At 42.9% G+C, this 25,619-nt stretch overlaps 1 protein-coding gene and 1 non-coding gene across 7 annotated transcripts in view; both read right to left on the reverse strand.

Annotated features, from left to right (window-relative positions):
- Abcc9 (ATP binding cassette subfamily C member 9) overlaps nt 1-25,619 on the reverse strand; it is a 117,631-nt gene that overhangs the window by 81,088 nt on the left and 10,924 nt on the right. For 5 of the 6 annotated variants that reach the window (XM_040743539.1, XM_040743540.1, XM_005072923.4 and 2 more), the window contains 8 exons: nt 24,966-25,087; nt 18,805-18,971; nt 16,707-16,949; nt 16,002-16,196; nt 13,557-13,709; nt 12,654-12,809; nt 10,767-10,901; nt 985-1,147 (listed from right to left, as the gene is read on the reverse strand). In XM_040743539.1, coding sequence (XP_040599473.1) covers nt 985-1,147; nt 10,767-10,901; nt 12,654-12,809; nt 13,557-13,709; nt 16,002-16,196; nt 16,707-16,949; nt 18,805-18,971; nt 24,966-25,087 — 1,334 coding nt within the window. The remainder of the gene's footprint in view (nt 1-984; nt 1,148-10,766; nt 10,902-12,653; nt 12,810-13,556; nt 13,710-16,001; nt 16,197-16,706; nt 16,950-18,804; nt 18,972-24,965; nt 25,088-25,619) is intronic. The other variant, XM_021228884.2, reaches the window with a different exon arrangement.
- On the reverse strand, nt 1,849-1,953 carry LOC121139759. Its single transcript, XR_005876671.1, has one exon. It is a non-coding gene; the product is annotated as a U6 spliceosomal RNA (small nuclear RNA).

The raw sequence follows: 25,619 nt of genomic DNA on the forward strand, positions 1-25,619 counted from the left end.
GCACCTCCAATAGAAAGTGCCCTCGGTGTTGACTGTTTCCATTTCAGAACAGAAGCACACAGCATCACAAAGATCTAAAGCCAGTTACAATTCAAGAGAAAATAATAAGGAACCTCCAAATTTCTAAGTCATTAAAGAACAAAGCCACCCACAAATCAAATCAAGTAAGAGTGGTGGCTGTGACTAAGCGTGTGTGAACTATGCTAACACAAGCCCCTTAGGCTGGAGAAGAGTGAGCTTGTACTAAGATGGAAACAGTATGCAAACGTTCTCCAGAGCACACTAGGGGAGCAGAGTGTGCGTCCCTCCCCCCTCTTGAAGCTTTTCTCCTCCTCATTTTCTCTTCAGGAAAGTCTATCAGAAGCGCTCCCCAAAGCAGGTAGCAGAAGCAAGAGCTTTTAAATGCTTTTAAAGGATTTAGAGATGGTCGTTAGCAAGACGATCAAATCAATGTAAAGACACGGCTCCCCTTTTCATGGAGAACAACTGACTTTCCGTTCTGTAACTGAGGAGTTTCAGCTGGAGCACCACCTGATGTCATTTACCGTTTCCGTATTAACTGGTGAGACAGCTCAGTGCTTGCTGCACAAGGCTGGCAACCTGAGTTCAATCCCTGACACCCTCGTAAAGGCGGGAAAAAGAGGACTCACTGCACAAAGTTGTCCTCTGACCCCCACATGTGTGCTACAAATGTGCCGGCCCACACTCATCATCAAAAAGTAAAATGAGCTTTTTAAAAAAGTACCAAGGATTTCAGTACGCGATGCGTCACAGCCAAAGTCAACTTGCAAAGAGCCAGATTCGGGTCTCCCAGCCTCGGGCTCTCTCCTTAGTGTACAGAGCCCATCGTGTGGCTAGTGGAGACTGGGTAAAATATCTAAAGACAATAATGGCTTCCTTTGAGGACTAGCACATTTCCTTGTTTATAGCACAAACTTAGCACTGTGCACATAGTGGTGGCTCAGGGTGACGGGGGGGGCTCACTGGAGAGTGACGTGTAGAGCGCGAAGGTTTTGAGGCTGGAGAGCTCCTTCATCCGCGTCTCTTCCACACTTTTGCAGAAAATGTGCTCCCAGGCGTACAGTTTAAGGAGCTTGATGCCTTTCAGGATCTCATTTGTCTTTTTCAGCCTCTCGGTGGAATAATCCTGTAAAACAAAGGAAGAGGTCGTAGCCCGAGATGCAGCCAATGACACTAGAAAGGCAGGACCCAGAGATGCTCAGGCCTTCGGGAGACCTTGGTTCTGAACAGCTCTGTCACTATTCACACTAGAAAATTCCCAGGTTAGCTCAGTTCAGTGCCACAATCTCGACTTCATTCATTCAGATGTTTTAGGTTAGCAACCAAAGCAAATGGATTCCGTGCGAATGTGTGTCATCATACGGTCTTCCTGTTTGTTCCCCTACTCACTGCCCTGCCCCATAGCCTCTCTCCCCTCCAGATGGACCCTGTCCCTCCCCAAACCGATCGATCCCACCTTCTGCTTTCCCGCTCCATGTATTCCATTGCCCACTCTATGCTCTCTCCTTTAAAATGCCATCCTCTCCTGACACAATTCCCTGGTATTGGGAAACCCTCATAAATGCATATGTACACATATGCACGCATACACACTTATGCACATACATACAAATACACACACAAACATTCACACATACACCCGCATACACATAGATACGTTACAGACACGTGAGCACACACACAAACATACACAGATACATTACACAGGCACCTGCACAAGCATATATATATATATATATATACACACATGCATACATTCACATATATACACATACCACTCACACTTACACATGGATGCACACACATACACACACACATACACACATATAAAATATGGAATGCCTCTTCAGTTTGTGTCACCCACACCCAGGGGCCATGCACATATTCTCTGAATCATTCCAGCTTTAGCATGTACACTGCCCAAGCAAGAATTTTCCTTGGCCACACCTGCGCCCCCGGCCTCAGGTGACCTTGGGTCCTCCTGGGTACCCAATCCCCACCCATCACCAGCTCCCTTGATCTTCTGTTCCCACTCCTGGCATCCAGAGGATGCACCCACACAGGAAAGAACTGAGTCCTCCCAGACCCAACCCCTGACTCTCCCCACACCTGAGCGCCTGGCTTCAGATGAGCTTAGGTCCTCCTGTGGACCCAATCCCTGCCCATCACCCGCTCCCTTGATCTTCTGGGGCCTACACCTGGCATTGAGTGGAAGTGAGACCTTCCAGACCCCACCCTTGGCTCTTCCCACACCTGTGTGCCCGGCTTCAGGGAGACCAGTAGAGATAGAGAGACCCCAACTTCACCCACTCAAAGAAGGGATGGGAAGATGGCATTGTAAGAACATACTCAGCAATAAAAAGACCAATATGACTCCACCAGAATCTAGAGACTCCACACCAGCAATACCAAAAAAGCACACCATAGATGAAACAGAAGAGACAGACCTTAAAAATTATTTTATGAAGATGATAGAGACCCTCAAAGAGGAAACAAGGAAATCCCTTAAGAAATAGAAGAAAAAACAAGCCAAAAAAATTGAAGAAATAAACAAATCTCTTAAAGAATCTAAAGAGAGTCAAGAAAAAACAAACAAGTGAAGGAAACAACCAAAGCAGTCCAAGCCTTGAAAACTGAAATAGAAACAATAAAGAAAACACAGAATGAGGGGATGCTAGAAATGGAAAGGCTGGGTAAATGACCAGGAATTATGGGTGTAAGTATAACAATAGAATATAAGAGATGGAAGAGAGAATCTCAGGTGTTGAAGACCCATTAGAGGATGTACAATCATCGACCAAAGAAAATCTTAAATCCAACAAATCCCTAACACAAAATTTCCAGGAAATAGGGAACACTGTGAAGAGGCCAAACCTGAGAATAATAGGTATAGACGAAGGTGAAGAAATACAGCTCAAAGGTACAGAAAACATATTCAACAAAATCATAGAAGAAAACTTCCCTAACCAAAAGAAGGATATGCATATGAAAGTACGAAAAATCTTACAGAACACAAATAGACTTGACTAGAAAAAAGAAGTCTCCTCATCACATAATAATCAAAACATCAAGCCTACAGAATAAAAAGAAAATATTAAGAGCAGCTAAAGAAAAAGGCTAAGTAACATAAAAGGAGACCTATCTGAATTACACCCGACTTCTCAATGGAAACTATGAAAGCCAGAAGATCCTGGACAGATGTCCTACAAACGCTAAGGGAACAAGGATGCCAGCCCAGACTACTGTACCCAACAAAGCTTTCAATTACCATAGATGGAGAAAACAAGATATTCCACATCAAAACCAGATTTAAACAATACATATCCACAAATCCAGCCCTACAGAAAGTAGAGGAAGGAAAACTTCAACTCAGCAAAGATAATTACACTCACAAAGACATAGGCAATAGATAATCCCACTTTACCAAATATCAAAAGAAAAATGGAGGGAAACCCACACACAATAACACCACCACCAGTAAATCCAAAACAAGAATCAACAATCAGTGGTAATTAATATCCCTCAATGTCAACAATCTCAGCTTGCCTACAAAAAGGCACAGACTAACAGAATGGATACGAAGACAGAAACCATCCTTCTGCTGCATACAAGAAACACATCTCAACATCAAAGACAGATGTTACCTCACAATAAAGGGTTGGGAAAAGATTTTCCAATCAAACAGACCCAAGAAACAAGCTGGTGTAGTAATCCTAGTATCTAACAAATTAGACTTCAAATTAAAATCAATCAAAAGAGATGAAGAAGTACATCTCATATTCATCACAGGAAAAGTCCATCAAGATGGAATCTCAATTCTGAACAACTATGCCCCAAATACACAGGCACCCACATTCATGAAAGAAGCATTATTAAAGCTCAAATCACATATAAAATCTCACACACTACTAGTAGGAGACTTCTACACTCTGCTCTCACCACTAGACAGGACCTCCAGACAGAAACTTAACAAAGAAACAAAAGAACTAACAGAAGTTATGACCCAACTGGGTTTAACAGACATCTATAGAACATTCCATCCAAACACAAAAGAATATACCCTCTTCTCAGCGCCACATGGAACCTTCTCTAATGTCAACCACATAATCAGAAACAGCAAACCTCCACAGATACAAAAAAATTGGAATAGCCCAATAAACCACCATCCTTTAAAATTAGAATTTAACAACAACACAAACTGCAGAAAACCTACAAACTCATGGAAACTGAACAATGCACAATTGCACCATCCCTGAGTCAAGGAAGAAATAAAAAAAGAAATTAAAGACTTCCTGGAATTCAATGAGAATGAAGACACAACATAACCAAACTTATGGGACACTTTGAAAGCAGTGCTGAGAGGAAAGTTCATAGCACTAAGTGCCCACATGAAGAAACTGGAGAATACTCACACTGGAGAATTAATAGCCCAAGTGAAAGCTCTAGAACAAAAAGAAACAAACTCACCCCGGAGGAGTAGACACCAGGAAATAATCAAATTGAGGGCTTAAATCAATAAAGTAGAAACCAGGAAAACATTGCAAAGAATCAATGAAATAAAGACTTGGTTCTTTTAGAAAATCAACAAGATAAACAAACCTTTATCCAAATTAACCAAAAGGCAGAGAGAGAGCATGCTAATTAACAAAATCAGAAATGAAATGGGGGACATAACAACGGACACTGAGGAAATGCAGAGAATTATCAGGTCATACTTTGAAAACCTATACTCCACAAAATTCAAAAAATTTAAAGAAAATGGACAATTTTCTGGGATAGATATCACTTTCCAAAATTAAATAAACAACAGATAATCAATCTAAAAAGACCTATAAACCCCAAGGAAATAGAAGCACTCATCAAAAGTCTCCCAACCAAAAAAAGCTCAGGCCAAGATGACTTCAGTGCAGAATTCTACCAGAAATTCAAAGAAGAGCTAGTTCCAATACTCCTCAAAGTTTTTCACACAATATAAGCAGGAAGTTCGCTGCCAAATTGTTTTTACAAGGCTACAATTACCTTGGTACCCAAGCCACACAAAAACACAACTAAGAAAGAGAACTACAGACCAATTTCCCTCATGAACATTGATGCAAAAATACTTAATAAAATACTGGCAAATCGAATCCAAGAACACATCAGAAAAATCATCCACCATGATCAAGTAGACTTCAGCCCAGGGATGCAATAAACCAACAGCTAACATCAAACTAAATGGAGAGAAACTCAACCCAATTCCTCTAAAATCAGGAACAAGACAAGGCTGTCCACTCTCTCCATATCTCTTCAATATTGTATTTGAAGTTCTAGCTAGAGCAATAAGACAACAAAAGGAGGTCAAGGGGATACAAATTGGAAAGGAAGAAGTCAAACTTTCACTATTTGCGGATGATATGATAGTTTACATACGTGACCGGAAAAACTCTACAAGGGAACTCCTACAGCTGATAAACACCTTCAGCAAAGTGGCAGGATACAAAGTTAACTCAAAAAAATCAGTAGCTCTATTATATACAGGCGATAAATGGGCAGAGAAAGAAATCAGAGAAATAGCACCCTTTACAATAGCCACAAACAACATTAAATATCCGGGGATAACAGTAACTAAACAAGTGAAAGACCTATACAGCAAGAACTTTGAGTCTCTAAAGAAAGAAATTAAAGAAGATTCCAGAAAATGGAAAGATCTCCCGTACTCTTGGATTGGTAGGATCAACATAGTAAAAATAGAAATCTTGTCATTCCATTTTCAGGATTCAATGCAATCCCCATCAAACTACCAGCACAATTCTTTACAGACCTTGAAAGAACAATTATCAACTTTATATGGAAAAACAAAAGACCCAGGATAGCCAAAACAACCCTGTGCAACAAAAGAACTTCCAGAAGTATCACCATCCCTGACTTCAAGCTCTATTATAGAGCTATAGTAATGAAAACAGATTGGTATTGACACAAAAATAGACAGGTAGACAAATGGAATCAAATTGAAAACCTGATTTTTAACTCACACACCTGTTAACACTTGATTTTTGACAAAGAAGCTAAAATTATACAATGTAACAAAGAAAGCATCTTCAACAAATGGTTCTGGCATAACTGGATATTGGCATGTAGAAGACTGCAGGTGGATCCATGTCTATCGCCATGCACAAAACTTAAGTCCAAATGGATCAAAGACCTCAACATAAATCCAGCCACACTGAACCTCTTAGAAGAGAAAGTGGGAGGTACTCTTCAACAAGTTGGTACAGGAGACGGCTTCCTGAACATAACACCAGAAGCACAGACACTGAGATGGACAATTAACCAATGGGATCTCCTGAAACTAAGAAGCTTCTGTAAGGCAAAGGACACAGTAAACAAGACAAAAATGCAGCCCACAGAATGGGAAAAGATACTCACTAAGCCCACATCTGCCAGAGGTCTGATCTCCAAAATTTACAAAGAACTCAAGAAGCAAGTCTCCAAAACACCAAAGGATCCGATCAAAAAGTGGAGTGCAGAACTAAATAGAGAATTCTCAGTAGAGGAGTCTAAAATGGCTGAGAGACACTTTAAAAAGTGCTCATCATCCATATCCATTAAGTAAATGCAAATCAAAACAACTCTGAGATACCATCTCACTCCTGTCAGAATGGTTAAAATCAACAACACCAATGACAATTTATGCTGGAGAGAATGTGGAGAGAGGGGAACACTCCTCCACTGCTGGTGGGAATGCCAACTCCTACAGCCACTTTGGAAATCAATAGGGAGATTCCTCAGAAAAATGGGAATCAATCTACCACAGGACCCAGCAACACCACTCTTAGGCATATATCCAAAAGATGCACATTCATACAACAAGGACATCTGTACCACCATGTTCATAGCAGCATTGTTTGTAATAGCCAGAACCTGGAAGCAACCTAGATGCCCCTCAACTGAAGAGTGGATAGAGAAAATGTGGTACATTTAAACAATGGAGTACTATTCAGCAGGGAAAAATGTAATCTTGAAATTTGCAGGCAAATGGAAAGCACTAGAAGAAACCACCCTGAGTGAGGTAACCCAGTTACAAAATGACAAAGATGGTATGTACTCACTCATATATGGATTTTAGACATGCATCAACCTACAATCCCACTGCCAGAGAGTATGGGAAACAGGAAAGAACCTAAGAGAGATATGCATGGTACCCCAGAAAGGGGAGTAAGGCAAGATTTCCTGAGCATATTGGGAGCAGGTGGGGGAGGGGAATGGTATCTGAGAAAAAGAGAGGGGCAGAAGAGGAGGAGAGAGGAGATCAGGGGGAGCAAGAAGGCTAAGTTGGGGAAAAATAGGAGAGAACAGGATGAGAAAAACCATAATAGAGGGAGTCATAGGTTTGAAGAGAGATCTGGCACCTGTGAGACCTCTAGTGATCTAAAAGGATGACACCAACTGGCAAGCTAAGCAATAGTGGAGAGACTACCTTAAATGCCCATCCCTGATAATGAGCTTGACAACTACCTTATATGCCATCCTAGAACCTTCATCCAGTGACTGTTGGAAGCAGAGGCAAACGCCCACAGCTAAACACCGAACTGAACCTCTGGAAACCAGTGACAGAGAGGGAGGAGTGATGAGCAAAGGGGTAAAGAATGGGCTGGTGAAACCCAGAGAAACAGCTGACCTGAACAAGGGGGAGCTCTTGGATCCCAGACTGACCGTTGGGAGGCCAGCATGGGACTGATTCAGACCCCCTGAGTGTGGGTGTCAGTGCAGAGGCCTAGGCAATCTATGGGGCCTTGGATAGTAGATCAGTATTTATCCCTGGCATATAAATGGACTCAGTGTGTCCATCCCACAATGAGGGATGCTCTCTCAGCCAGGACTCTTGGGGAAGGGCCTAGGCCCTGCCCTGGATGAAATGACAGACTCTGGCGATCCACCATGGAGGGCCTCACCCTCCCTGGGGATCGGAGTAGAGAGTAGGTGGGGGATGGGGGGCCTGGTGGGGAAGGCAGGGTTCGAGAAGGAGAGGGAGAGGGAGCTGGGATTGACATGCGAAACAAGCTTGTTTCTAACTTAAATGAAAGAGGAAGAAAAAAATGTAATAAAAAAGAAACACACACACACACAAATAATTTTCCTTGGCTTTAAAATGAAGGGGTGACTCCCAGAGAATCAATAGAGAAGCTAAATTCAAGTAGATGAATAAGTAAAATGAAGACGTGACCAAGGAGGTAACTCAAAATATCCATCCATCTAGAGACACATCTGCCTCTATTTCTTTAGTTTATACAAACTCAAGTTCATCAGATCCCCACGGTTCCCATGAGTAACAGCAGCAGGTGTGAGTATGAGTGTTGACATACAGTGGGTGTGTCATGGATCCCACTGACTGTAGTCTCCCCTCTACCCCACCCAAGAAGAGCAAGCGTGAACTGAAGATGGGTGGAGTCTGTGAGGGTCCAGTGCGGGGTGAGTTCACACTGTTCCTCACAGTCTAGGAGGTGAGCCCGAGCCTACTTTCAGCATGATTCCGCATGCTTTTTCGTTTGCGCTTGCTTGAGGCTAAGAATCAGAGCCATTTCAGAGATGTCTGTAGCAGATTTAAGTCCTCAATGTAATCATCATTTAACTGCTTCTGCCACCCACTAGAACAGCCTACAAGGTGCAGGAGCTTGGGACAGCTGAAGAAAGTAAGGCAGCCATTGTGTTCCTCATTTTTTGTCTCTGCAGGACCTTGAAGGCCTATCAAATGAGTACCCGTGAGCAGCGAAATGAAAGGCAGATGCTGGAGGGGTGCCATATCTCCATTTATGCTACCCTTGTCTTTCTGCATTTGAATGCTACAGTTAAAAGGGTGGTGGCGCACGCCTTTAATCCCAGCACTCGGGAGACAGAGGCAGGCGGATCTCTGTGAGTTCGAGGCCGGGCTGGACTGACAGCTTCCAAAACAATACAGAGAAACCCTGTCTCGTAAAACAAAAACAAAAACAAAACAAAAAAGGGATGTGGCTCAGAGCACAGCGAGGACCAAAACAGACACAAGGAGTCACCTCCCCCTATCAGCACACAAGCAAGTGGGAAAAAAAAACAACAACAACAACAAAAACCAAGCCTATGCATAACACACAACTTCCTTGTCACAGAAATATCAGCTCAAGGAGCAACAGTAAGGGTGACAAAGTCCCCTACATGTGACACATGATCCACACCCAGTCTCCTCACAGTTAATCAAGCTTTATTTCTAAACACACTGTCAATAATTTTACGATTTGCAAACGGTTCTTTGAAAGAAGCCAATGCTTACTCAAATAAATAGAGGCCAGAAAGCCTTCCTTGCCAACATGACCACGAATACACTCAGTGGGATTTGCTGTCACTGACAGGTCACCGTTGGAGGGAATTTAACCTCGGATGCTTGGTTCATTTCTTCCCTTGTCATAACTGATACCCAGTGGCCTCAGAGTATGCTTAAGAGTAACTTTTGACACTATTTTGTCAAGATCCAGCCAGATGTGGTTGTATATACCTCTAATGGCAGCATCAGAGAGGCAGAGGTAGGCAGATGTTTGTATGTTCAAAAGCAGCCTGATGATCTACATAGTGAATTCCAGGACAGCCAGACCTACAGAGTGAGACCCTGCCTCAAAAGGAAAACCAAACAAAAAATGCCCAAAGCCTCGCCCCTTGTGGTTGTCAAAGTGCGAGACTGAGAGTCAAGTCCCAAGTTTCCAGTCTACCTTCTAAGTTGCACTGGCCCAGCCAGTACAGAAATCAGTGTGGAAATTCTTCAGAAAGACTGAAGCTGTATCTACCACATGACCCAGCTACACCACCCCTGAATACTCACTCCAGTGACTCCAAGTGAACACACCACAGAGACGCATGTACGTCATTGTCAATACAGCACTAGTCATGTAGCTGAGTTTGGGAACCAAGAGAGGTGTTCACCAGCAGGGGAATGGATAAGGACAGTGCGTGCACACACAGTAGATTTTATTCTACCATGAAGAAGAACAAAATTATGCTCTTTGCAGGACATGGGTGCAACTGGGGATCGCCATAATAAGTAAATGAGATCAGACTCAAAATGACAAAGGTCATGTTTTCTCTCATCTGTGAGTCCTAGGTTTTACACAGATACATAAATCCATCCATATATGCATGCCATGGAAGCAGATGTGGAAACTGTCCAGAGAAGCAAATGGGTTTAATAAGACAGAAACAGGGGATATGGGCGGGACAAGGAGAATATATTCAACATATACTGGATATCTGAGTGAAATTTGCTACATAGAATGAATAGACACCAAATTTAAGATATTTTGCAGTAATAAAAATAGACATTCACTGACCAAGAATACAAATAAGGCCAGGAATGGTAACACTTTAACCCCAGCACTCAGGAGACAGAAACAGGCAGAACTCAGTCAGTTCAGACAAGACTGGCCTACATAGCAAAATTCAGGACAGCCAAGGTTGCATGTAGTAAGACCTTGTCTGAGAGAGAGAGAGAGAGAGAGAGAGGTGGAGGGAAGGAGGAAGAAATGAGAGAAAGAAAAAGAAAATAAGAGAGAGAAAGGAGGGAGGATAGAAGTAAGGAAAGAGAGAAAGAAAGAAAGAAAGAAAGGAGGGAGGAGGGAGGGAGAGAGGGAGGGGATGCAATGATTTTGAAATTATGAAATGGATTGACTTCTTTTACCATAAAAATATAAAAATCAAGCAGCGCCGCCCCCTTCCCTGCTACCGTTTCCAAGGATGTGACTCACCAGTGTGCTCTTCTGGGCCTCGGCCAGCTTCGTGGCTATGAAATATTGAATCGGCGCAAGGAGCACAATGACAGCAGCGCCAACCAGCGCGCTGGATCCGAGCAAGTTGTACAGCAGGATCACCCCCATTATGATCTGGGAGGGAACACAGGGACAGGAGAGTGAGCGGCTGTGGGAGCCAGCGAGTGGGGGATGCCCTTAGTGAAAATGGACATCCGTAACTACCGTGCTAAGTTAATTCGGGGGTCAGCTCAATGGTGACAGTTGGGCTTTGCTAAGATTTCTTTGTGCAGTTACGTGATAGGAATATATTTTTAGTATGTTCATCAGCACCACTGGTGTCACACCCGGTTATTACAAGAAGCTGCAGAGCGACCTCCTGGTGTTTCCAACCTGATAACACAGGTCTAAAGGGTTAAAAAGGCTGTCACCCAACATAAACTTGACATTCTAGGTTCCCTTGGAACTGCACTAGGTTTTCAAAGCTGTGGAAACGGAAGTATCGGCAGTGTTCCACATGAGCATAGGAGTCCTCCTATGCTGCAAGGCCACAGTTCCCTACTTGGTGACTCCAAAAGCCACTTAAGACAAGAACGCTGGGAGTAACCAAGCCTTGAGGAAAGCTGGGTGCAGTGACCAAGCCTGTAACCCCAGCACCTGGGAGCCTAAGGCAGGAGGATTCTTGTGGGTACATGACCAACTAAGGCTACACAGTCAAACCCTACCAAACAAGCAAACTTAAACAAAACCAGCCAATTATAAAGACTCTCAGGCTACTTTATCACAGTCATTTTTCTCTTTTGATCCATTATTTTACAATTATTTTTTGTTTCTGAGAGAGGCTCACAACTTGCCACATAGCCAAGGTTGGCTAAGTTAGTCAAGGCCGGCTTCAAGCTTGCTATCCATTATGCTCAAACACTTGTATTTTTATGAATTTTAATCTCCACTAAAAACAAACCATAAATAAGACATTTATGAACTTTCATTTTATTATTGTGTGTACTTTTAGTAAAATACAGTGTTTCAATTTAAAGATGTAAAGATGAAAATTTTGAGATAATGAAAAATACTCATCACAGCAACCCAGAAAAAAATAACTGAAAGTTTCTTTAGCCTTTTTTACCCAGCGGGACAAAAAAAAAAACCTCACATGTTAAAAAAACATCATTTAAGTCGGGCAGTGGTGACACACGCCTATAATCTCAGCACTGGGGCGGGGAGGCAGAGGCAGGAGGATCTCTGTGAGTTTGAGGCCAGCCTGGTCTACAGAGCGAGTTTCAGGAGGGGCTCCAAAGCTATAGAGAAATCCTGTCTCAAAACAAAACAAAATCCACATTTAAAGTACTACTTTATGCAGTATATAGCTAAATAGCACTGTCATGTTTCAGTCACCCAGTTGAAGCCACGGGGTGATTTGATGTGACCACTATAGATTGGAATTGCTGTGGGAATTTGTCAGAATGAGAGTCCAGACCCGGGTGTGGATTTGACAGTAATGCCAGTAACCAGTGGATACTAAATGCCATGAAATGCAAGTCCCTGCTTCCAGATGCTTTGGACCTGGTGACCTGTTTGAACTTGACAACCTCCACAGCTATGTCTAGAAGATATGCGTGCTTTCTCTGGTGTACAGTTATGGAAAGCAATGCAGCAAGGGGCTCGACAGCAGTGCATGCAGGGGCACCGCAGGCGTTAGAATTTAAGCAACGCAATCCCACGTCTCACGTCCCCACCTTCTAAAATTCCTTAGTCTCATATTCCTTATCTACAAAAAAAGGGGGGCACTAGAACATTCCAACAGTAAGCCCTTCCCTGAGCCTAGCAATCTCAGTTCTGCTTGTTGTATCTCCCCTTCCAATGAGCATCTTACGTATATTGATCTACCTGAACGGGCATGGCCCACAGATTGGGACACAGGAACAAGAACCACATGAGCTGGTTGGTTTCTATGGCAACCAAGTTGTTGATCTGTCCCAGGGTCATCTCGCCCATGGATAGGTTGGAAGTAGAGAGCCGAAGGATTTTATTGTATATCATAGCCTATGGGAAGAGAAGGGGGAAAGATGGACGTCAAGCTCCAAACTCAGACCCAACGCTAACTAGTTACTTCCACTGAAAAACACAATTATTTTTCAGTTTTTGAGAATTCACAAGCCTCTCTACCTTCTTAAACGAACCATGGTCTTAAATATGAACTTGTGTTTCCTAGGATGATAGTTAAAACCCACACTCAGCTTTAAACACTATGCTCAAGAATAAACAGACTTAGGAATGGTAAATGAAAGACTTTTGCGATATCTTCCTTAATGTGTTGTTTTTTGAGAGCTCCCCGTGCCATATTAAGTCAGTGTGTCTTTCACTAAGTAGAAGCTACAGACCTGGAAGCCAAGAGGGGCTGTGAGAAGGGAGAGAAGATCCAACGTAATGGGAGGATGATTGAATATACTTGACTCAAAAACAGGAGGGACTGTTTTCAGGGGATGAAAGGGACCAGAGAGAGAGAGACAGAGAGAGGGAGGGAGGGAGAGAAAGAGGGACGGAGGGAGGGAGGGAGGGAGGGAAGGAGGGAGAACAAAGTAAAATGAAATGTATATATAAAACTGTTACAATAAAGTCCATTATTTTATATGAAAACTAAACTTTTTAAAAGTAGATCCTAGAAACTTATTGTGATAATATTAAAGTGAAAACAAAGTGGAGGGCAAGTATTCCCTAAGTGGTTAGTAGTCTAAGCAACGCACGGCACACAGCATTCACAAGATGCAACGGTCCCCATGCCCTACATACCAGCAGAGCCCCACGGAGGTTGATGCCAGTCTCTATGGTGACATAGTAGGAAGCCTGCAGAAATGTCCTTTGCAGAATAAGGGCCAGGAAGAGCAAGACCGCCAGCACATAGGCGTTTTCCAGAAATTCCTTCGATGACAGTGTCTCTGAAATCTTATCCCCAAAAGGAAAAAGAAAACAAATTAAAGCCAGCCTTTCCATCCACCAGATGTATAGCTTGCATTTATCAAAGGATAATTGATTTTCAGTTTAAAACTCAATGTTCCTACAATGCAAACATCTATCTCCCTTGAGACAGGGTGTCTCATTGGCCCGGAGCTCACCAGGTCAGCTAGACTGGCTGGTGGTGAGCCCCCTGGGACCTTCCTGTCTCCACTTCTCCAACGCTGAGATGATCGTCATAAATTACCAGACTTTTCTGCTTGTCAATCAAGAACGTCACTGACTGAGCCACCCTTGCCCATGGCCTTCAAAATCATTGCACACAGTTATCTTCTTCCGGTTTCCACATATCCTAACTCATACCCGTGAAACAAACTTTAAAACATGTCATTTATTTCATTTATGTGTCACTTCCAGAAAGAAAAGATGACTTGTGAAAACTCATCTTAGTAGGAAAATGACTGAGTCCATCACAGGGATTAAAAAAAAAGCCATGGGTTCAGCTTTACAAAAGGCACATAGCAATATTAAAAACATTCTTCATCTTTTATTATTTGAAATCTAGTGTTGTGATGGAGTATTAAAGCAAATTGCTTTTCTTTTAGTTTCAACTCCTTCATAATCATCATCATCTTCTTCATTCTTCTTCTACTCCTTTTTGTGGTGAATAAGTGAACAAAATTGTAATTGGTGGTGAAGTGTATAACACTGAGCAAAATTTTGTGGCTTTGGAAAGGCCGTTTTAACTGTGGCCTTGGAAGGGCCATTTAACATTCCCTGAGATGGATATAGTTTGGAAATAGACAAACAAGTGTTTGTTTGAGTGACCAACTTAACCTAGACATGTGAAGGCATTCCAATGAAGTGTATTTTTTCAATCTAGCAAGATCGTATTTCTAGCATCTTCCTCGCCTGTCTTCAGCATTTGAACCTCCAGCCCTACCCCATCTCCAGTCTCTGAGTCCTGAGGTCCATGTGTGGACTGTTACGCTCTTTCTACATAGGCGCTGAAGATAAAAACCCGGTTCCTTATGCTTGGAGGCCAAGCCCTTTACTGACAGAAAAATGGAGACAGGAGGATGACCAGGGCTCAGTGGACACCAAATTCAATGGTAAGCTTGTCTCAAAAAGCATTAAGGTGGAGGGGTAATTGAGGAAGACGCCTAATGACAACCTCTGGCCTACACACACACACACACACACACACACACACACACATACACACATACATATATACACACATACATACACACACATATACCTGAAAACACACATGCATATACATATAATAAAGCAGAAAAGAAAAATATATAATATTAAAACCACATTTCTCATATTATTGCCACAGACCTTTGAAACAGTGCCTTTAACACCCTTACATCCTATTTAAAGATTACTATAAAAATCAAGTAAAATAATCAATGTGAAATTTTTCCATAAAGTTCCTTACACATGAAGGGTGGTTATAAAGTGTTTATAGACTCCAAATCTTATGAATAATTTTGATTTGTAGATACATTAATATATATGTGAATATATAATATGTACATAATTATATAGATAATAATTTTCTCTAAAAAGAAAACTGTTGGTTTCACTTAAAAAAACATTCAATTTCTCTATAAATAAGCCTGCTTGAATTTCTCATACTATTGCATTAATAAAAAGTGACAATGCAATGTAATCATCCAGTCATGTGCTTCCTTTCAAAAGAACTGTGCGTAGGACAGGCAAGAGGGCTCAGAGAATAAAGTGCTTGCCACCAAGCCTGATGACCTGAGACCAATCCCCCAGGATCCATATGGTGGAAAGAGAGATCCTACCATCCTCACACAAGTTGTTCTCTGATCTCCACATGTTATCTATGTCATTCACATGTCCATTCACATACACACTGTAGTTATTTGAATAAGAATGTCCCCCATAGGCTCGTATGTTTGAATACGTGACTCCAATTCGTGGAACTGCTCAGGAAGGATTAGGAGGTGTGGCCTTGCTGGAGAAGGTGTGTCACAGAGAGCAGGTTTCCAGATTTCAATAGCCCATGCTATTCCCAGTTAGCTTTCTCTCTGCCTCATGCATGTGGTTCAAGATGTAAGATCTCAGCAACATCTCCAACACTGTGCCTACCTGCCTGCTGCTGTCACCCCATTGTGGTGGTCAGCCTCTGAGGCTGTAATCATCCAATAAACTCTCCGATGAGTTTCCTTGGTCACTGTGTCTTCACAGCAATAAAAAGTAACTAATGCAAACATAATAATAATGATAAAACCACGAACTTACTCCTGTAGTGTTATTTGTTCCATTCTTGGTTTCATTCACACGCTGGACTATTCCAGAAATACAGAGAGGACCAGCAAACCCCAGCAAGTCAGCCAAGTATCGGAACGTGCTGCTCAGCAAGATTGGTCTCCCGAAGGCTCTGTACATGGCCAGCCATATGGATGGGGTCCGATTTGGATGGTCTGCAACCTTTTTCTGAAACAAGCAAGAGACCCAAGAAAACCCTTGAAGCAGCAGCTGACGGTGGTGTGCTTTCTGAAATCTCAAGGGTATTCTAAAGACCTAAAAATAATTGTGAAAATTTCAGTGCAACATGGGAAACCCTACAACCTTTCGTTTTATGCAAATGGCAGCTACTGGCACAACACAACGAAGCAAACCACGTGGTATATAAGGTAGTTCTTCCACATCTCTGCGTTGCTTTCTGCTGTCAAGATGACAAGGGACTCTTAAGGACAAATTCATATCTAGTTCCCTCAGCTTAGAAAATGTGTATTGCTCATGAACGTGACCAAAAAATCGTATGAAAAACAAGATCATGAGAGACTAGGTGTAGATATTATTTGAGCTTTGTACTTCCGTATTTAACAAGCCTGCTCTCTCTCTCTCTCTCTCTCTCTCTCTCTCTCTCTCTCTCTCTCTCTCTCTCTCTCTCTCTCTCTCTCTCTCTCTCTGGTTATGGGTGTGGAAGAAAAATGCTATTACCTTTTGCTCTTCATAGGCATCCTTCAGGCAGACATAGTTTGTCACTGCCCTCATTGCTATGGGCAACTTTCCGATGGCCTTCAGATCAATAGGCTTCCTATGAGCAGATATGATCAGCGTGTTCATCCACCAGTATGTAGCTTTGGACAGTAAGTTCACAAATGGCTGGAGGAACCTCACACCCAGGTCCTGGAGGTCTTCTGGAGGCTTCACTTTCTGAGGATTCATGAAGAAAACATATCTCTGCGGTAGGAAGAATTCCACAATGTGACCATCAGCCTACTTCTCTCTCCACAAACTAAAAATAAAGCCACAACTTTCCTAAAGTTTCATCTAAGGCAGTCAAAGCTCATGTTTTAATTTACGGTTCTTTCCACTGCACTCTAAAATATCCTTTGCAATGTTTCTCCCTTGTTTTCCCTACCAGCTGATTGCCAGAATTCCACATGGAAAACACTTTGAGACAATCCTGAAAAATTGATTAGCCCTTTAAAGGGACCTGTCTTTATCCTATGATAGGGTTAAATTAATGGGGATTGTTGTATCATGTCATTGAGAGTTTAACACCACTGTTGAGCCACATGGTTTGGCTGATGTTAACTATCTATTGTTTACTTTCATTGTAGTGTATATCTTTCTCCTCAAAGTTATTTTAAAGAAAATGAATATTGAAAAACCTGCTAGTTCTAGTAGTGACTCCCACAATGTAACTGACAACACTTTAAGAACAGAAAGTGCAAAATAATTTGAAGTATAGGCTTTGTTTACCTCAACGATAGTCCTAACTATTGTATTTTGGACATGTACCACTGTGGACACCTCATTGGGGAAATGAGAAGAACAGATAAAATTATCTTCTCTACATTGACCAACTTCAAGAATCGTATTTTGATAAAACCAGACATGCCTTCGTCCACTCATGAATAAAGAAATCCATGGATGAAGAAATCAATCACTATCTGTGAGATCATAAATAGAGTCAAGGGTCACACAGATTCTGAGACATTAATGGTGTGGTTGTTTCAGTGAGAATGACCTACCACACAGACAGACAGACAGACAGACAGACAGACAGACAGACAGACACACACACACACACACGCGCGCGCGCGCGCACACTCATGGAGTTAAATACTTGGTCCTCGGGTGGTGGAACTTCTTGAGGAGGATTAGGTTTTGTGGCCTTGTTGGAGGTGGTGTATCACTGAGGGTGGATTTTGAGATTTTAAAAGACTGATGGCATTCCCAGTCTGTCTGCCTGTCTGTCTGTCTTTATGTCTATGTCTATCTCTATCATTTGTTTCAGGCTTGTGGGTCAGATGTGAGCTCTCACCTGCTGCTTCAGTGTCTTGCCTGGCCGCCTGCCCGCCTGGCCGCCTGCCCGTCTGCCTGCCTGCCCGTCTGCCTGCCCGCCTGCCCGCCCGCCTGTCTGCCTGTCTGCCTGCCTGCCCGCCTGCCTGCCTGCCCGCCTGCCTGCCTGTCTGCCTGTCTGCCTGCCTGCCTGTCTGCCCGTCTGCCTGCCTGCCTGCCTGCCTGCCTGCCTGTCTGCCCGCCTGCCTGCCTGCCTGCCTGCCCGTCTGCCCGTCTGCCTGCCTGCCTGCCTGCCTGCCTACCTGCCCGCCCACCCGCCCGCCTGCCCGCCCGCCCGCCTGCCTGCCTGCCTGTCTGCCTGCCTGCCTGTCTGCCTGCCTGCCTGCCCGCCTGCCTGCCCGCCTGCCTGCCTGCCTGCCTGCCCATCTGCCTGCCTGCCTGCCCGCCTGCCCGCCTGCCTGCCTGCCTGCCTGCCTGCCTGCCTGCCTGCCTGCCTGCCTCCACACTGGCCATGCTGGCCCCGGGCTATAACCCTTGGAAACTGTTATTAGCCCTAATGAACCCTTTCTTCTTTAACTTGTCTTGGTCACAGGGTTTCATCGGAGCAATATTTCCGTAACTAAGACAAATGTCCTGCAATTCAGTGGCTACTTTAAGTTTACATTTTCACACATAGATCACATGTCCTCCCCGCCCCTTATTAAACACTACTTACTCCCCACTGGCTGTAATCCCTCACACTGAGGTCCTGAGTGGCAGTCATTATACAAATGCAATTGGTACTCACTCTGACCCGGATGACATTGATCTCCACCGCCATCAGCAGCCCATTCAAGATTACCATCACGCCGGTGATGCAGAAGCGCAGATCTGACATTCCCCACCCCAACTGCCAGTATTTGACCAACTTTATCGTCTTCGTGATGAAGGCCATTACCCAGTACAGGAATAAAGCTGCAGAAAGAGAAGGGGCGGGTGTGAAACCTCGTGAGAATTTCAGCATAGGCACAAACACATGTTAAGTATTTCACTTGCAAATAATTTCTTCAGACGAGTTTAAGCGCATGCCACGGGTTTTAAGTTGGGGTCAAGTTTCAATCATCTGCATGTGGGTATCCGGTTTCCCACAGCTTCAGTTATTTCTGATATATGTGTTTGTGCCTTTGTGCAGAGTCACCAGGCTATAAATGAACAGCATTACTTCTGCCATGCTGTTTTAATTACTAGAGCTTGTTGCCATCTTTTGAAGTCCTGTGATGCCCCATGCCTTGCTCTTAGTCAAACCTGAGGAGAATGGTACTAGGGTTTTGACAGCGTTGGGGGAGAGGGGAAGATGTTCATTGACTCCGTAAATTGCTTTGGAGCATGTCAACACTTTGATCACATTAGTTCTTCCAATCCATAATGGTATGAAACATGCATAACTACTGGTTGCTTCTGCTCTGATCGTGTGGGAAGTTACAAGGAGACCCAAGCATGGTCTCTTTTCTCAGAGTTATTGTGATTCTGTGGGTCTCTGATGTGGTTCGTCTGTGATCTTGTTTCTTAAGGCCTTTGATTATATGAAGAATTAGCAGGTTGGTATGCGTGTAATTTATTGGTTAGGTGGGTACATTGTAACTCTCAGTATACTATGGATTGTTGTTTGCATGGAATCATCATGGGATTTATACAGCTGTGGAATAGAGCTTCTGCTATACAGTTAACCTTCCAGGAGTAAACAATTCTTCTCAAACAAGTAGTTTTAAGCAGCACAAACATCTCCAGGGCACAGAGAGAGCAATGATCCTGGAGAGCAGCCTCGTCCTTGAGTAGATGAACAAGAAGGGCGAACTCTTCAATCCTCACCCTCATAGCCAGTGTCATACCATGAATATGAGTTAGAAGTGGACACTAATGTAGTCCTCTCTGTACTTGGGTCATTACAAGTGAATAGGATAAAAAAAAAAAGAATCTAAAACACACCAGACAACCCAGTTTGGGCAGTACTTAGCAGAGCCAGAACACTTCCAAGTGCTCACCCTTCCTACCCTGAAACAAAGCTGAACATTGGCATCACAGCGCAACATACATCAGGGATTTTTAAGCTTAAGATAGAGAAATAAGAATAAGTCTAAGGGAAAAAATCCACTGTCTAAAGAGATCCACCTTACGTACTGGAAACAGGTTGAAAATAAGTGATGGAAAAAGATGTAACATGAAACCAGGAAACATAAGATCCTGGAGAAGTCTGTTAATTTCAAGTCATGTAGGCTTCAAGATGGAATGTTAGCTGGAAGGCAAAATGTTTCTAATAACCTAATAATGATGAAAGGGTCCCCTTTTTGGTTTTTCTGCACAGGGTTTCTCTATGTAAGAGTCCTAGCTGTCCTGAAACTTGCTTTGTAGACCAGACTGGCCTCAAACTCACAGAGATCTGCTTACCTCTGCCTCCCAGGTGCTGGGATTAAAGGTGTATACCACCATACCCAGTCTTTAAAGGGTCTATTTTTCAACAATTAAATTATGAATGGCCCAATGAAAACTTGAAGATCTAGACACTATCAAACATCATACTATTTGGTGTTTACAAAATTATTCAGTATTTGGCATTATAAAATCTACTTACCACCTTCAGACTATATTTTCACACTAGCTGACCATTGAGCTGGTAATTAAGAAATAAGGCACAATAAAATTAAAATAGGAGTGAGATATAACTCAGCAGTCAAAGCAATTATTGCACAAGCAGCCAGTGTGAGGACTGGGTTCAGATTCCCCAGAACCATGAGAGCGCTGAGTGGTCTCAGTGACCCTCCTGCAATTCCAACCAGGAGGCAGAGGCAGGGGACCCATGGAGCAAGCCGGCTAGCCAGAGCAGCTGTAGTGGTGAACTCTTGGTTCACATGAAAGACCCTCTCTCAATAAATATGACAGAAAAGCAGTGAGGATGATCTCTATCACCCACCTGAGGCAACCACGCATGTGTGCACACTTATGCATCCACACCCGTGCACTCATGTGTCCCTGAACATGTGAACATGCATGCGAACATGCATGCGCACATGGACACAATACAAGCATGCATATGAAAAAGGACGGAAACCAAAGTGTCACAGTTTTAGAAGTCAAGAACAAAGCCTTTTGCCTCTGCGTTGCTGCTTAATGGGGGACAGAAACCTAACAGCTGGAAACAGCCCACACGCTTGTCATCTCACAGTTTGTGTGTACTGTAAGTCCAAGTGCACGTCATCTGGACTCTCTCAACAAGCACCAAGCCAAGTGATGACAGGGCCTGCCGTGTTAGCAGTGAACCAACTGACTTCGAACGCTTGCACTCGCCGTACTTTGTTGGATCCTCCTTGACCTCAGGAGAATATGTCACGGACTAGCAACACCGAGCACAGAGACAATGCTGTCACCTTCGAGTGTTTCTGTTCAGTGGCCTATCTAGAGGTCTCCAAATGGTCATAAATTAAACCAAGCATATCTAATAATCCACGTGAAAGAATACTTCCTATACACACTAGAGAGTAGTCTAAGTGAATTGTAACAAAAATTCCACTTTTTGTAAAACTTAAGAAAAGCTAAGCTTCGAATAAGATTACCATTTTCGATATTCAGTTTGGAGGGGTCTCAAATCAATGTGTCTACCTTAGAAGCTATGGGGAGGAGGACAAAGAATGAAATCTGAAGAAGGGAGTCAGTGGCCTGTGAGTGGAAAAGGATACAGCATGAAATGAGCAGCTGATGAAATGAGCATGCTCGGGAATGTCAACAAGGCTGGTTCTTTGGGAGAATCACAGCAGAATAGTAACTCTTTGGTCAGGTTAGACAAGGGGAAGAAGAGAAGAGCCAGCATTGGAAATGGAGGCAGCTGTCTCTAGTCTACATCTGTGAGCACGGTAACCAGTGACAATTTTATGACATCCTATCTGAAAAGTTAGGCCAAAGGGAATTGCTTGGAGCCAACGGCCGTGCGTGTGAAATAAAAAGAACTTTGCCTTCTAGTAGCATCTAATACAAAACGGATTTCAAATGGATCACAGCTCTAAAAACAAAAATTGAAACTATAAACTTGTCAGATAATACACGATATAGTAAAAGTTTAAGACACACAGAGCAATAACAATACAAAAATATTAGATAAACTACACCACATCAAAATTAAATTTATCCACTCAACAGGTGACCCAGTTAAACATATGAGTTTAAATGCTCCACACCGAAGGAAAATAGATTGATGATGTCATAGGATTTACTACATGAAGAGTATTTCTGCAACTCAAAGATAAAATGCAACTTACTGAAAATAGAACAAAACATATCAACAAACACTTTAAAAAGATAACAACTAGACCCCTTACATAGATACCAGCCACAAAATCTATCAAGTGGCACTCTGCACCAGGAGCCAAGGAAGATGAACGTTAAAGTCACAGTAATAAGATACTGGTGTACATGCTGAGATACTGGTGTACATGCTAAGATATGGATGTACATGCTAAGATACCAGTATACACAGTAAGATACTGGTGTACATGCTAAGATACTGGTGTACATGCTAAGATATGGATTAACATGCTAAGATACCAGTATACACAGTAAGATACTGGTGTACATGCTAAGATACTGGTGTACACACTAAGATACTGGTATACACCCATCAGTACTGCTGCATGAGAGGGACCAAGCTCACTAAGGCTGTGTCCACATAGACCTGAAGACATCACATACTGTTAGTGAAAATATAAAATAACTCAACTACTTTGGGGCAACATCTGTTGGTTTCTTGCTGATACTGACATATGCTTACATATACTTCTGCCTGCCCTCTGGCCCAACAATCTCTCTCTGAGCTTTTCAGCCTAAAGAAATAAACTCATGTATTCACGAAACTATTCACAATGGTCTTTATTCTCGTGATAGTCCAACTCTAAACAGTCTGGTATGGATCAATAGCACAGGAAAAAGACACATTTGTACAGAGGAGAACTATCTAAGAGTTTATTCTAAGAACAAAACACTGATCAAAGAGCACTGTGAACGGAGCCTCAAGGAATCACACTCAGACAAAGCCGCCTACCTCAAAAGAGTTCAGACAGTCCGATTCTATCTGTGTGAAACTGGAGAGCCAGTTGGTCTCTGCATGGTGGAGGAAATCAGGATAGATATTTTCTCTGTGCAGACGGAGGGGAGGGGAGGGCAGTCTAAGAGGGGCAGAGGCTGTGCATGGCTGAGGGTGATACTGTGGTGGGGAGATGGTGTCCACACACCTAACAGCCGCAAGTCCTCTTGGCATCAAGTGCGCACATTTCAGTTCACAAGAACTGTAGACGAAGAGTTAACTCTAGAGACTCTGTGTGTGTGTGTGTGTGTGTGTGTGTGTGTGTGTGTGTGTGTGTGTGTGTGGTATGAGAGAGAGAGAGAGAGAGAGAATAGAAAAATGAAGTTTTGTACTAAAACAAACAGAATAAAACCTAAACTGAAGAATTTTAAGTAGTAGGTTAGTGAGTCTTTGTCTAACTCAATTTTCTGCAGGTTTGGAAGTTTTCATCACAAATTTGGAGTTGGAACAAAATTACAAGTTCATGATTTTAAGATGAGCATTTTTTTCCCGGGATCAAGACTTTCTCTTAAAACAATGAGAAAGCAGCCTGTTTTTTCACTGCATTTTAGACATTTCACTCTCATTTTAGACATTAAGTAACACTCTGTCTCCCACCTACATAATAATCGTGCTCCTGAGTTTGACTTAAAGTCCCTAGATATATTGCTGAATTGTACATTTGCTTTTCAGTTTTGTCCCGTAAAAATTATATGCTTTCAAACTTTTCTTTTTGACTGCCAATTTTAAGTTTCATACTCCTTAACATGTCCATTTTGCTGTGGTTACATCTGGTCACTGTTTTACTAGAAAGCCTTGGTGATACTCCAGGTTTTGACAAATCTTTCATGTTAATAAGATGGCCTTTCCCCAGTCATTTGTAAGACAACACAGAATTAAGTGATCAGTATTTGAATGTCAGTGCTCTCTTAACAATAAAGCACTAGTGAGTGTGTTCTATTTCCTCTAATAGTCTCCTGGTGGGTAGCCAACGACATTTCCCCCATCAATCACATGAAATCCGTGGGCCTTGGGCAGTTCTAATCTTCCATTCATAGTAAAACCTGGTTGTAGTTATAATGTCAACAGGTTCACAGGACCCTGAAGTCACCAGGCGTCTGTGACCTATGCTTTCTTTCTTTTCTTTTTTCTTTTTTTTTTTTTTTTTTTTTTTTTTTTTTTGGTTTTTCGAGACAGGGTTTCTCTGTATTGTTTTGGAGGCTGTCCTGGAACTTGCTCTGTAGACTAGGCTGGCCTCGAACTCACAGAGATCCGCCTGCCTCTGCCTCCCGAGTGCTGGGATTAAAGGCGTGCGCCACCAACGCCCGGCTGTGACCTATGCTTTCATCTCAGCTGTGTCTTCATGACACTGGATGTGAGAAGCTCTGAATACAGCCTACTGGGAAGAGTTCCATCACGTCAACATAAGGCAAAAATGAAGTTAAGAGCCCTTAATTATCGATATCCAGAGGTCAATGGAGCCAGAGAGGCTAACTGGATAACTGCAACCCCAGTGCAGGGAAGAGCAGCTGAGATTGAGGAGCTCCCCTATGACATGTCCACAGGACCATCACATGCTCAGCTGAACAGTCCTTGATGTCCCCAAGGTCAGCACATCTTTCTCCCTCCCCCACACGGACACATCACAGAGGGCATTTGGTGGAGGAAAAATGGGATTGCCATGGCTTAGGATGCCTTGACGTATCCCCAACCTCATATTTACTGGGAGACTACGCCAGAAGGAAGTGTTTTCATGCCTCCCACTCTCAACTCCCCCTCACTATTTATTTATCCGTCACGTGGGGAAGAAACCAAGTGGTTCTTTTGGGGAGGAGGGTCGGAAAACCTGTGAGAATATTTACCTAAAAGTAATTTAGGGAAATTTGATGTTTCAATATTGTGATAATACACGATGGACGTTGTAGTGGCAACAAATCCCATCACGGCCGGCATGAAAAGGTGGAGATGCCTGGACTCCCGCCGCCTAGAGAGAGCAAAACAATGTTGGTGTCTAAGGCAAAGGGTTCTAGAGAGTTCTTCATTGTGTTTCCAATCTTCGCACGAGAACTTACACAGCTGCATTTAAAATCCAGACTGCAATAGTTGTTGCTTAGAAAACACGTGAGTAAAACAGGGTCACACCTGTGAGATGCAATTGTGCTTACAGCAAAGCAACACCCACCCCCCATTCTGTATGTGTGTATATTAGTGAGGATACACACACTGGTGTGCAAATTGTGTGTCAAGGCAGATCTGCTGAGGTAATTTGATGATCAAAGCAGTAGAAACTATGAGCTGAAAGAGTGAATAGTTCAAGTATAGGGAAAAACATGTTTGAGGAAGCTTGACAGTGGAGACTGAAATTCAGAAAAATGCGGTTGACCATCATATCAAACAAAATAAGAGGCAGGAAGACAAATGCGTTTTCTCCCATGTATGGGCCCTGCTATTCTTTACAGACATGCAACACCATTTCCTTGGGTGTATTTTTACATCATGGAAGCAGAAGGGAGGTT

This window comes from Mesocricetus auratus, unplaced genomic scaffold (genome assembly GCF_017639785.1).
Source record: "Mesocricetus auratus isolate SY011 unplaced genomic scaffold, BCM_Maur_2.0 Super-Scaffold_100001, whole genome shotgun sequence".
Taxonomy (NCBI): Eukaryota; Metazoa; Chordata; class Mammalia; order Rodentia; family Cricetidae; genus Mesocricetus; species Mesocricetus auratus.